This window comes from Rhincodon typus, chromosome 9 (genome assembly GCF_021869965.1).
Source record: "Rhincodon typus isolate 14 chromosome 9, sRhiTyp1.1, whole genome shotgun sequence".
NCBI classification, from domain to species: domain Eukaryota; kingdom Metazoa; phylum Chordata; class Chondrichthyes; order Orectolobiformes; family Rhincodontidae; genus Rhincodon; species Rhincodon typus.
The window spans coordinates 25,276,660-25,288,918 of NC_063340.1; the positions used below are offsets into that span (position 1 = coordinate 25,276,660).

The 12,259-nt window shown below is 38.0% G+C and overlaps 1 protein-coding gene across 1 annotated transcript; it reads right to left on the reverse strand.

The window, feature by feature from the left end:
* Window positions 1-786: 786 nt before the first annotated feature.
* On the reverse strand, window positions 787-11,422 carry si:ch211-140l13.3 (centromere protein J). Its single transcript, XM_020520210.2, has 4 exons — window positions 11,234-11,422; window positions 3,866-3,950; window positions 1,930-2,050; window positions 787-976 (listed from the first exon to the last, which is right to left on the reverse strand). Exons 1-4 carry the CDS (start codon window positions 11,420-11,422, stop codon window positions 787-789), a joined length of 585 nt encoding a protein of 194 aa, XP_020375799.2.
* Window positions 11,423-12,259: the final 837 nt, after the last annotated feature.

Sequence of the window (12,259 nt, forward strand, 5' to 3'; positions counted from 1 at the left end):
TAATTCTAATTAAAGGGCAGACAAATAACATTTTTTGGGATTGATTATTTTACCCATTGTTTTCAACACTCTGTGAAGTCCTGTGATCTCAATGTTTCTCAATTGTTTTTGTTATTGCACTTGGTGTGCTGCATGTGGTGAAAATTTCACATCTTTAAATCTTATTACACTTAGTGAATAAGAGAAAGAGTAATCAATTAATGATAATGACCACAGAATAAAATAATAAACATCAGGATAGATCTGGCAAGTCTGCTTGGACGTATTCCTAGAGATTTTGTCATATAACTTTGCATCTCCAACTTGCCCATCTAGATAATAAACAGGCTTGTTGCTCTTCTCAAATATTTTAAAATTACAAACAAAGTTGTAAATATAATTTTTAACGTCCCTATGATTTTACCTCAGGTTGCTCCAGGAGGCTCTAGGAAAATCCAAAAGGTAGCAACCCTAATCAGGAGTAAAGTGGCTCAGAGATAACACATACATATTTCATTTCAATTTTTCTCAAACTAAATTCTACTGCCTGTATGCATAAAGATGCATTATTCTTCCAAGTTAACAAATTTGTTATTGTGCACAAGCAACAATGGCTCAGATTTTGAGCAAAGAACATTCAATATTTTGTACTTAAAACAAATCATGAAAAATCAATTGAAATCAGGATTGAATTGTGAGATTGTTTTGCTGTTACATAACTATTGCAACTTAGTTGGATCTTATCCCAACATCCACTCTGAAACTGAATACAACCGTTCGAAATAATACAAACAGAAGCCTCATCAGTCACTTTTTATCAAGAATGATATTTCCTTCTTTGTCTTTTATTCGGACACGTCCTGTGGAGTACTTTGTTTCCTGTCGCCCGTTAGAATACACAGTCTTTATGGTTCCATCAGGGTACTCCCTGCGTTTATACTGTGATGTGTGAATCTCCTTCTGTCCATTGTTGAATTCGACAGTTTTATCTCCATTTCTAAGAAAGAATCAAATGTTCATAAACTGAATACTTTGTTCTTCATATTTTACATCAAAACAGTAACTTTTTGGGAACGATATAGCGGTTCTATGTGGACTGAACATCTAATACTGACATAGTTGTTTTATTGGGCACAATCTAATATTGTTACAGTTAAATGTTTTAGCCAATCTTTTAAAACAACAACAATAACCAATACCTTGATAAGTCTATACTTAATGACATAGGAGGGAGTGGTGAGCAAAGAAAAATCTGACAGTAATCAGAATAATGGACAACCCATATGAAGATGTATGGCTAGAATAGAGAGCTGGGGTGTTCTGATGATGGTCACTGGACCCAAAATGTTGACTCTGCTTTCTCTCCACAGATGCTGCCAGGCCTGCTGAGTTTCTCCAGCAATTTCTGTTTTTGTGTTAGACAGAGGTATTGAAAAGCATGGAGAATTTAAAGTGAAGTAAGGATGTTAAACGTAGTTAGTTTACTGGCTAACAGAGGACTGTGGAGTTATGCAAAAGTAGAAATGACAGGCTACAGGATCTGACAGGAAAGGATGTGAATTGTCAAATTTGTTTACTTCTAAGTGGATAACCATTCCAGAGTATTAAGATGCATTTGTCTACCATCAATATTTTGAAAATGATTTAACCATCAATATAGTGTCAAAACAATAATGATAACTTTGTAAGAAGCTATCAGTATTTTCAGGACAAGTACATATATAACAATTCATGAACAATGAGTTGGCAAGGAAAAGCTATCGAGAATAATTTAGACCAGATAGGTCTAAAGACATGAGAAAAATGTATCTCAAACAAGAGTTGAAAGTACATCAAATAGGAATGAGAATAAAGCAACTCTGAGCAAATAAGAGAGAAATACATTTACTTCCTTAGGGGGATAGGAGAGATACACAAGCCTGAGGGAAAATTGGGGAGAAATACACTTACTTCTGCAGATTTACTATTGTTCCATCTGGGAATATACTCTGTTCACGACCATCAGGAAAAAGATGTTTGACTGTCTGGTCTGGAAATAGTATTTCCTTCTTACCATCAGGGTAATGCTTTTCTGTGAAACAAAAAATAGCAATATTTTACCAAAATCATAAGAAAGGTGTTGTTTCAAATCACATAAAAGAAAATGCAAGAAATAACAGCATTGTAATAGACCAACATGTGCAACTTCACCTGTCAATTTTCAGTATCATTGCATTTGACATCAATTACCCATCAGCTAGGGAGGGTCCTTGTTTTTACTTGTTGCAAGTGCATTAATGTGGGCATCAGATGCAGATAAAGTTAATCTGGTGTCAGAATAATAACTTGGTTTAAGTGGTAGATATCTTGTTCCTGAGTTAGTAGAATCACTTCAGGAGATAAGCATATAATCAGATTGTAATTTCAGGATGGAACTGAGGGTATTTGATGTTGTCAGAGAAATTGCCTTTGGTGTTAGATGTTAAATTGGAGCTCTACAGCCACATTTGGCAGGTGTTTCCAGGAGGCGGAGTTGGCCCTTGACCTTGAGATCACTGGCATTTCTTTCTGCAATTCCTTTCCCATACTTCCTCTTGCTGACAAGTATTCTTAAAGAATGGTGTCCCATCATACAGGAGGTTCCTCCAAGACAGTATCTTCTGAATAAGGATCTCCCACACATTGACATCTATGTTGCATTTCTTGAGGGAAGCCTTCAGGGAATCTTTGAAATGCTTCCTCTTGTACTCCTCTTGTTCAACTGCCTTTAGTCAGTGGGCAAGGAAGATTTGCTTTGGTATTCAGGCACCCTAAGCACATGGCCAGTCCAGTGGAGTTGGTTTTGAATGATCATGGCCTCAATGCTTGTTTGTTTATCTTCTCAGCTGATGTAGATAATCTACCTCAAAAAATATTGATGGTACTTCTCAAGGGTCTTGAGGTGGCATCTAAACATAGTCCAAGTTTTGGAACCATACAGAAGAATCAGAAGGATGACTCAAGGATACACAAGGATCTTGGTATCACATGGATGTCATGGCCGTTGAAGATTCTCATCCTTAGGTGTCCAAAGGCAGTGCTCACAGTTTGGATGTGGTGTTGGATCCCACATTGATATCAGCTTTAGATGAGAGATCGCTCCACAGACAGATGAAATGTTCCACATTTGAAATGATTTCTCTTGGTTTTAATGGAGGGAAGGACTGGAACTTGCCCTGGGATGGGTTAGTGAGTGATTACTGATGATGACAATCAAGAACAATTTCCAACATACAGCAGTTTCTATGTTTCAAGATGTTTCAAACTACTGTGGTTTTTAAAAAAATTTTCCCTGGATGTGTGATATCACACAGTTGAATAGTTTTCTGACATACACATCTAAACACTCCAAAATGTGTTCAGATTACAGCTAAATTATTTGAAACGGGGCAAATATGAACCAAACCTTCAACCCAGTCTTTTTGTAGTCAGCTTATTAACATAATTATTATTTATCGCTCCAGGTATTAACTTGTGTGGATGTGTGGAAGGTACATGCTGGTTCAGGAACAGATATCCATATGCAGATGAATCTTAGAGGAATGCAGATAATTAAATGGAGTATCAGCAGAGGGCAATAAAAATAGTTTTAGGAAAAGTTCAGAAGGCAGTTTCAATCCATTGACAATCTTTCTACAGCTAAAGAGAGAAAGGGCAAAGAAAGGATACACAAAAACAAATGGAGTGCAAACCTAAAATGTAAGGCATGAGCCCTAAGGAAAGCAATGGATCAACCTCGAATCTTCGAAACAGCAGGTTTTTTTTATGTTCCAACTGAATCTCTTTTCAGGGACATTAAATCACCTGTTATCTCTCCAATACAGCATTAAATTAACATAATTGACTATAGATTCATTAAAACACCTACCTATCTGGTTATTAGGAAACTGTAACATCTCCATTCCATTTGGATATGTAGTATGAGTTGTCTTTGCATCAGCATAGTAGTAAATCTACAAGAGTTCAGAACATGTTACTTATTTTAGACGGTTAAAACATTAGACGGTTAAAAACATTTTCTTTCTTGATTTTTTCTCTTCACTCATGCACACACATATACATTTGCTAAGGTGCAAACCATGGTTCAGCTGTGCCTGTATCTTGCTCCATGTCTTTCCGCATACGTGAACTTGACACGATGGGCTAGAAATGTGGTTATTCTGATTTTTGGACACAGAGTTCATGGTCTGCAACCAATTTCAATTGAATATGAACAGCATGAAAATTGTGTGATTGTAGCATCTAGGCAAGCATGTTCAGTAACGCCTACTCCTTAAAACTGTCAGTTCCCTTTTCATTCAGCAAGGCAGACCAGTACCTTTGGAGAAACACCAGGATGCACGTAATCTACTCAAAGGCAGGCTACTTCTTAAAGATAAGCCACACAGAAGAATACCTGCAACTTAAATGATGATTGAGTGAACACCAGGACAGAGGGAGGTTGTCAGTTGACAGACACAGTGCTGCAGCAATGGTGAGGAAGATGGTTGGAATACTAGAAGTCATTGTTCTATGGGAGAACTAGGACGTCCTCAAGGACTACCCCAGAAGTCAGAACTGGAATCTGAACCCATGATCTGACAGTGTAACATCCTCACAGGGAGGAGGAGAGAGCAAAAGAGCAGTACTGATAAATGGGTATCATCACTTTATCTGACACTCAGCTAACCAGCTCAGTCTTTTTTGTATTCATTCAGGGGAAGTGGGATCATTGGCTCTGCCAGCATTGACTGGCCATTTTCATTGCCTTTGAGAAGGTGGTGGTGAGCTGCTTTCATGAACTACTGCAATCCAGTTGGTGTAAGTTTACCCACAAAGCTGTTAGGGAACAAGTTCCAGGATTTTGACCCAGTGATAGTGAAGAAATAGTGATGTGTTTCCACATCAGCATGGTGACTGTCTTGGAGAAGTACTGGCAGGTCGTGGTGATCCAATGTATCTGCTGCACTTGTCCTTCTAGATGGTGGTGGTCATAGGTTTGAAAGATTTTGTCTGAGCAGCCCTGGAAATTCCTACAGTGCGTCATGTTCATAGTACATACTGCTGCTATTATGTGTTAGTGATGGAAGGAGCGAATGTTTATGAATATACTAAAAATCAAATAGGCTGCTTTGTCCTAGGTAGAATGAAGTTTCTTGAATGTTGTTGAAGCTACACTCATCTAGGCAACTGGGAGTATTCCGTCACATTCCTGATTTGTGCCTTGTAGATGGTGAACGGAGTTTGGAGAGTCAGGAGGTGAGCCATTTGCTGTAATATTTCTAGCCTCTGACCTGCTCTTGTAGTTACAGTATTTTTATGGCTGGTCCAGTTCAGTTTTGGTCAATGATATTTCCCAGGATGTTCATAGTGGGGAATTCAGTGATGGTTTTGTCATTGAATGTCAAAGGGCAATAGTTCTCTTTCTTGGAGATGGTCATTGCCTGTATTTAGGCAGCTGAAATGTTCCAGGCCATGTCCAAACGCAGCAAGACCTGGGCAGTCATTCTCACCTCACCTCTGAAGTTCAGTTCTTTTGTCCATGCTTGGTGGAAACCAAACAGCTTCAGTAAGCAGGTTATTGCTAAGCAACAGCTGCTTGATAGCACTATTCATGACCCTTTCCATCACTTCATGATTTAATTTAGATTGACGGGACAGTTAGACAAAGTTGGATATGTCCTGATTTTTGTTAACAGGACATATCTGCACAATTTTCTGCAGTGCTGAGTAGATACCAGTGTTGTAATTATACTGGAACAGCTTGACTAAAGGCACAGCTAGTACTGGAGCACAGATCTTTAGTACTATTGCCAGTAATTTGCCAAGGCCCATAGCTTTTGCAGTATCCAGTGCCTCCAGCTGTTTCTTCATCTGATATGGAGTGAATCAAACTGCTGAAGACTGGCACCTGTGATACAGAGAACCTTGAAGGAGGCCAAGGTGTATCATTCACCAGCACTTTTTGCTGAAGATTGTTGCAAATACTTCCGACTTATTTTTTACACTGATGTGGTGTGCTCCCCTTTCATTGAGAATGAGAATATGTGGAGTCTCCTCCTCCAGTGAGTTAATTGCCCACAATTTACTACTAAGGAATACAGAGTTTAGAACTGATCTATTGGTTGTGAAATCTCATAGCTGTATTATTTGCTGTATATTCTGTTTGGCACTCAAGTAGTCTTGTGATGTACCATCACCAGGTTTGCATTTCATTTTTAGGTTTGCCTGGTGCTTCTCCTGGTATGCTCACCTACACTCATCATTGAACCAGGGTTGATCCCCTGGTTTGATGGTACAAGTAGAGTGCAGGATATGCCAGGCCATGACCTTATAGATGTGAGAGTACAATTCTGGTGCTGCTGCAGCTCATTGATGCCCAGTTCTAAGCATCTCGATCTTAGTTGCGTGTTTTTTTGTTATTCATTCATGGTATTTGGATATCATGGCTTGGCCATATGTTGCCAGTCCTTACTTGCCTTCAAAAGGTGGTGGTAAGCTGCCTTCTTGAACCACTGAAGTCTACACAACATGATGGAGGGTAACTTCAATATGAAGATGGGACTTTGTCTTCATAACGATTGTGCAGTCATCACTCCTCCAATACTGCCAGAGACAGATGCATCTGCTGTTTTTGTATTCTTTTGACCAATCTTTTATCAAAGTTTTGACCTGCCTACCATTTTTGCACAATTATATGTTATTCTCAAACTTTTTATCATCTTTAACCATTTTAGTTCACCAAAAGATGGTGGGTCCTCCTCTTGAAATGCTTCCTTCTTGTTGAGATGTATCTACTCTGTGCATTCTGAAATCTGAAAAGTCCTGTGATGGGATTTACATATACATTTTTAAAATTGTTTATTGTTCGTTTGGGTTTCTGAACTCAATGCTTAACTTGTAACCATTTGTATAGAAATGGTGATTTCTTTTAGAACAGTTTTTGCGGACTGAATAGGTTTTGTGCATCACAAATGGATTTTTGTGTATTTGAGATTATTCTGCAACCCTGCAAGGTTAATATCAGGGCCTCAAGGTTTGTTAGAGATTTTTGGATTTTGTTGTTTTAAACTCGAGGGAAAAATCCACAGATTAGAAAGGGAAATTTTAGTTTAAAGTCTTACTTTGAGTGGAGCAGTCCAATGAAATCTTTGCAGTAGGATGGCTTCTGAGAAGGGAGGGATATATATTGTATTGGTTTACCTTAGAGTGCAGAATTAGTGTTAGTCCCAGACCAGGAGTTTATCCCAACAATATCAGGATAAAACCTTGACAAGATTATTTAAATCTGAGTGCACTTAAGCAAGTGTGCAATAGTTCTAGGAAGAAGCTATCTGCAGTTCCAGTCTTAAAACTGAAATCACAAGTCACTTAAATCTACTGAGATGTTAGATGTAGTGACTCTGGTGTGAGTATTGTATCAATGGTGTTTTTGGGTACCACACCAAGGTTTGTTTTGCATACTTCACAAAAGCTGTTTTGTTTCTTTTACTTAATTTTACTCAATATTTAAAATATTTGTAAAGGTGTTATATGTATGTGGTTTGCTTTATTCTATTTTATCTTCATTTCTTTTGCTAATAAACTCCTGTTTTATTATTACAGCAAAATCTGCAGTGTTGTGTGCTTTCAGTGACAGCTTTCATATGTTTCAGTGAGAGACCACTGTATTACAACCAAAACTAATCAAAATATGATCCATCAAGCCAGATTCCTGTCTGTGATCTGACTTGTCTGCCTGCAATGCCCATGTTCCATGAGTCAATAAAAAAGCATGTAAATTAAAATTCCCATGATTATCTGGCAAGCTCCCACTATTGCTTCCTTTATACTCCATCCTACCACATGGTTACTGTTAGGGGGCCTGTACTTCATTCACACAAGTGACTTCTTGTCTTTATTCATTTCCCATCTCTATCTAAACCATATTACATTATGGTTTCCTCAACTTGAATCATCTCTCTCTGTTGCACTAATACCATCATTAATTAACAGAGCCATATCTTCAGCTTTTCTGATCTTTATATCCTTCCTAAATGTCAGGTATACTTTTAATATTTTGATCCCAATGTACATCATTAAGCTACCATGTGTCTGTGATTGTTTTCTTAGAATTCTTACTTAGAATCCCTAAAGTGTGGGAATGGGTCATTCGGCCTAACAATTCCACACCAACTCTCACCCAGACTCATCCCTTCTATCCTATCCCTGTAACCCTCTATTTTGCCTGGCTGACCCACCTAACCTGCGTATCCCTGGACGCCAAATGCAATTTAGCTTGACCAAGCCACCTAACCTTTAAGACTGTGGGAGGAAACCAGAGCAAACCCACACAGACACAGACAGTTGTCTGAGGCTGGAATTGAACCTTTATCCCTGGCACTATAAGGCAGCAGTGCTAACCACTGAGCCACTGTGTACTTATTTTTTTCTCTTTGTGCTATCAACTTATCTATTTTGTTTTGAATGCTATGTGCATTCAGGTAGAGGGCTTTTAGTTTTACCTGTTTATTATTTTGAAGCTTCTAGCCTTATCTATTGATGTACTTAGATTTGTACTCACTACCCTTTCAAGTCACAGTCAGTTTATAACTTCCTATCTAAGTATTTTTCTTTCATGTTTTGTCTTATTGATTCACTAAATCTTCCCAAATTTGATTCCTATCTTGACTATTTAGTTTAAAATCTTCACAACTTCCTTATTATACAATCTACTATAACATTGGCCCCAGCACGGCTCAGGTGCAGACTGCCCAATGGACAGTCTCCACATTCCACAGTATGGGTGCCAGTCCCCTGTGAATGGGACCCATTTCTCCCATACCAGTCTTTGAGACATCCTTTCATTTCTGTAGTTTTATCTTTTCTATGCCAATTTACACATGACTTCAGTGTTATTATATCTTTGCAGTTCTGCTTTTTAATTTGGTACCCAGTTCTTCATACTGTCATTGCAGAGCCTCTTTCCTGTCCTGCTTAGGACATTGGTACCTGCATGGGCCATGATGATTGCATCCTCCCTCTCCTGGTGTAGGTTCCTTTCCAGCACCAGCAGACAACATAGCCATCTGAACTCTCACTCTGTGCTGCAAGGAATAGTGCTAATTCCAAACCCCTCGCTACTTATGCTGCCTCCAACACAAGCAAGACATTCCTTTTCCCTGGCACCCCAAATACCTAACTTGAATGGCTTCCTATACCACAGTGCCTAAGTCAATTAGTTCATTTACTCTGTTGTACACTTTCATTTCAGCAAGTTGAAAGAACCTCGAATATGTTGGACAATTGCAAAGGCTTAGACTCCTGAACTTCTGCCCTCTGGGTCCCATTACCTACCTCATTTGAAATCACATTCTCTTGTCTCTGATCACTCACCAAATCAGGAATCCTATTCTAAGGATGTGACCGCCTCCTGATACAAAGCATCCAGGTAACATTCCCCTACCTTTACGTACCACAATGTCTGCAGCTCAGCCTCCAGCTCAAAAATTCTAAACCTAAGTTCTTAGAGTCACTGACACTTAGTGTAGATGTGTTTGCCATGGATTATATCTGTGTCCAAGAGCTCTCAAATTCTGTAAATGCAATACATCATCTCCCCTGGAGAGAATTTGGACGAGTCCAGCTTGAGCGTGAGTGACATGATTTTGTTAATTTGTTGTAATTAATTATTTTCGTAACTAATTATTGAACTAAATTAACGGTTCTTTGGGATACTTTAAACATTAGTAATATAATAAACCTCATGATTGATTGACTGAGTGAACAAATGTCATCAGAATCTTTAGAAGTTTGTTCTTTCCCCATTACAGAAGGGAGCACAGAATACTATGGAGAAGAAAATTCCAGAGGCGATCCTCCACAATTTGTGCAGTTGGCAAATTCAGAGAAGAAAGTGATTGAAATTAGTAGCATTTTGGCATGCCTCATCATTGGCGATGTGGAGAAAGGTACTTCCAAACTATCTTTTGAAGAATCAGTGATCCATTGATTCAATTATGTTGACTATGTAATTAGTGAGCAAAATATGATCATCTACAAAATACATTCAACATGTTTTACCTTGCCATAATTAATGAATATCTGCTTTCCATCAAGATTTTCAATGTTTATAGTGATAGTAGGGCAACTTCTCAGAAGGCTTCAACAGAAGTAGAGGCAGGCAGCTTCTAAATAACTACTGAGATATGGCCAGATATATCCTCTGAGCTTTGGAGTTCCTGAGGTCCCAGGTTCCCAGGTAGAGACGACTACACCTTTTAAAAAATTCATTAATGGTATGTAGGTGTGGCTAGCTGGGCCAGCATTTGCTGCAAATCACTAGTTGCTGTTGAGAATGTGGTATGAACTACCCTTTTGAACTGCTGTGGTCCATTTGATATAGGTAGAGCCACAATTCCATTAAGGAGGGAATTACAGGGTTTTTGCCCAGCGACACTGAAGGAATGAGATTATATTATCAAGTTAGGATGGTGAGTGGCTTGGAGGGAAACTTGCAATTGGTAGCGTTCTCATGTATCTGCTGCTCTTATCTTTCAAAATGCAAATAGTCATGAGTTTGGAAGGTGCTGTCTAAGGAGCCTTGGTGAATTTCTGCACAACATCTTGTAGATGTTACACACTGCTGCTCCTGAGTGTAAGGAATGAATGTCTGTGAATGTGGTGCCAATGTTTTAGATGGTGTCAAACCTCTTGAGTGTTGTTGGAGGTGCACTAATCCAGGCAAATGGGAGGGGAAGCACATGACTGTTTGACAAAATATTACTTTGTTAATGTTTCTGTTGGGGTGTGGTGGGTGCTGAGTGAAAACTGTTTGCAGAGTTCTAAACAGGATGAAATAAAGCAGCTCACAACCACTGTCGTATTCCAGCTTACACATACTAGTAAATTTAATCATATTAATAAACCTTTGTCAAGTTGATCAATAAAATAAAACTCAACAGCCATTATGACATTGTCAAATACTTCCACGATTTAGTTCCACTATCCAATTTAGTTCCAATACTCTCCCTTGCCGAACTTTATTAAAAGACTTCTGGAAATCCAAGTAGAGCACATCTTTCTGACACTAGTTTTCTTCTATAGGAATGAAGTCATATTGTGATGTGAATTTTAAGAAGCTCAATATGAATAATTATAGTTTGAAATGCATTCTCTATATTAATATCTCAAAACCTGTGTCTCTTTTAACATTTGATTAGTTTGTGCTGCTTTCTTCAACCTGTAATAACTAGTGTAAGACATCATTTGTACATACCACTTTCTGATCTGGCATGAATGTTTTCACATCTCCATTGAAGAATGTGATTGTGACAGACTGGCCATCTGCACTGACCTCCTTTCTTGTGCCATTCCGAAAGGTGATAATTCGACTACCATTTGTCAGAAATTGTTCCAACTGGGCGTAAAAAGGATAGATGGTCACCTCAATATAATAGATGGCCATGTACACCTGTCAACTTTTCTCATCTTTGACAGAATTTTCATAAGAATAAGTATATTTTATCATTGTAATTTTGTAAGCAAATATTGTAAAAATACTTTAAACTTGTTATGATGAACAATCTTATAGAGGGTGCTATTCTCATTTTTAAAATTTTGCACAATAACCAGCTGGTATCAAATATCTAATCCATCAATTCATTTACATTGATTACAAATCAACAATAATCATTTTTGCAGCTAAGCCAAAAATGAGCTGAAAACTCAGCTCTCATTTGTTACTGAAATGTTATAAAACAAATGCTTTAGTTTTAGTTTAACCATTTTATAGGAATAAAGTAAGTTCAAGTCAGGCACCTGTTCTGTACCTCGGCTAATTTTGTTCTCTGTTTACCCCAAGTAGCAGGGATATAGAATGGCATCAAAACCATTCAATTTCTACAGTTGGGATAGCTTGTAATTGGGATTAAAATTCAAATAACCATTTTCTACATTTGTATCAAGTGATGGTTTGATAATAAGCCAATTAGATTTTTATTTATACTTAAAATTATTATAAATAATACATGTGGATTACATATGTAATACATGGAAAAGCATAAGAATGTTAGTATGAAATAAGATAAAAGCCACTTGGCCTAACGGATTCATTCTTTCAAACGGACTATGTGTGCAACTTATACTATTGTGTATTCTACTCATCTTGGATATGAAGTTACAAATGATTAACATTTAGTAACTAAGTTAGTTAACAGCTTGTGATGCATCACCAGGCCAACCAAAGTCCAACCAAACAGTACTCTCTCCTGGTGCTCAGTAACTGTTGCTTCCTTTCTAAAGT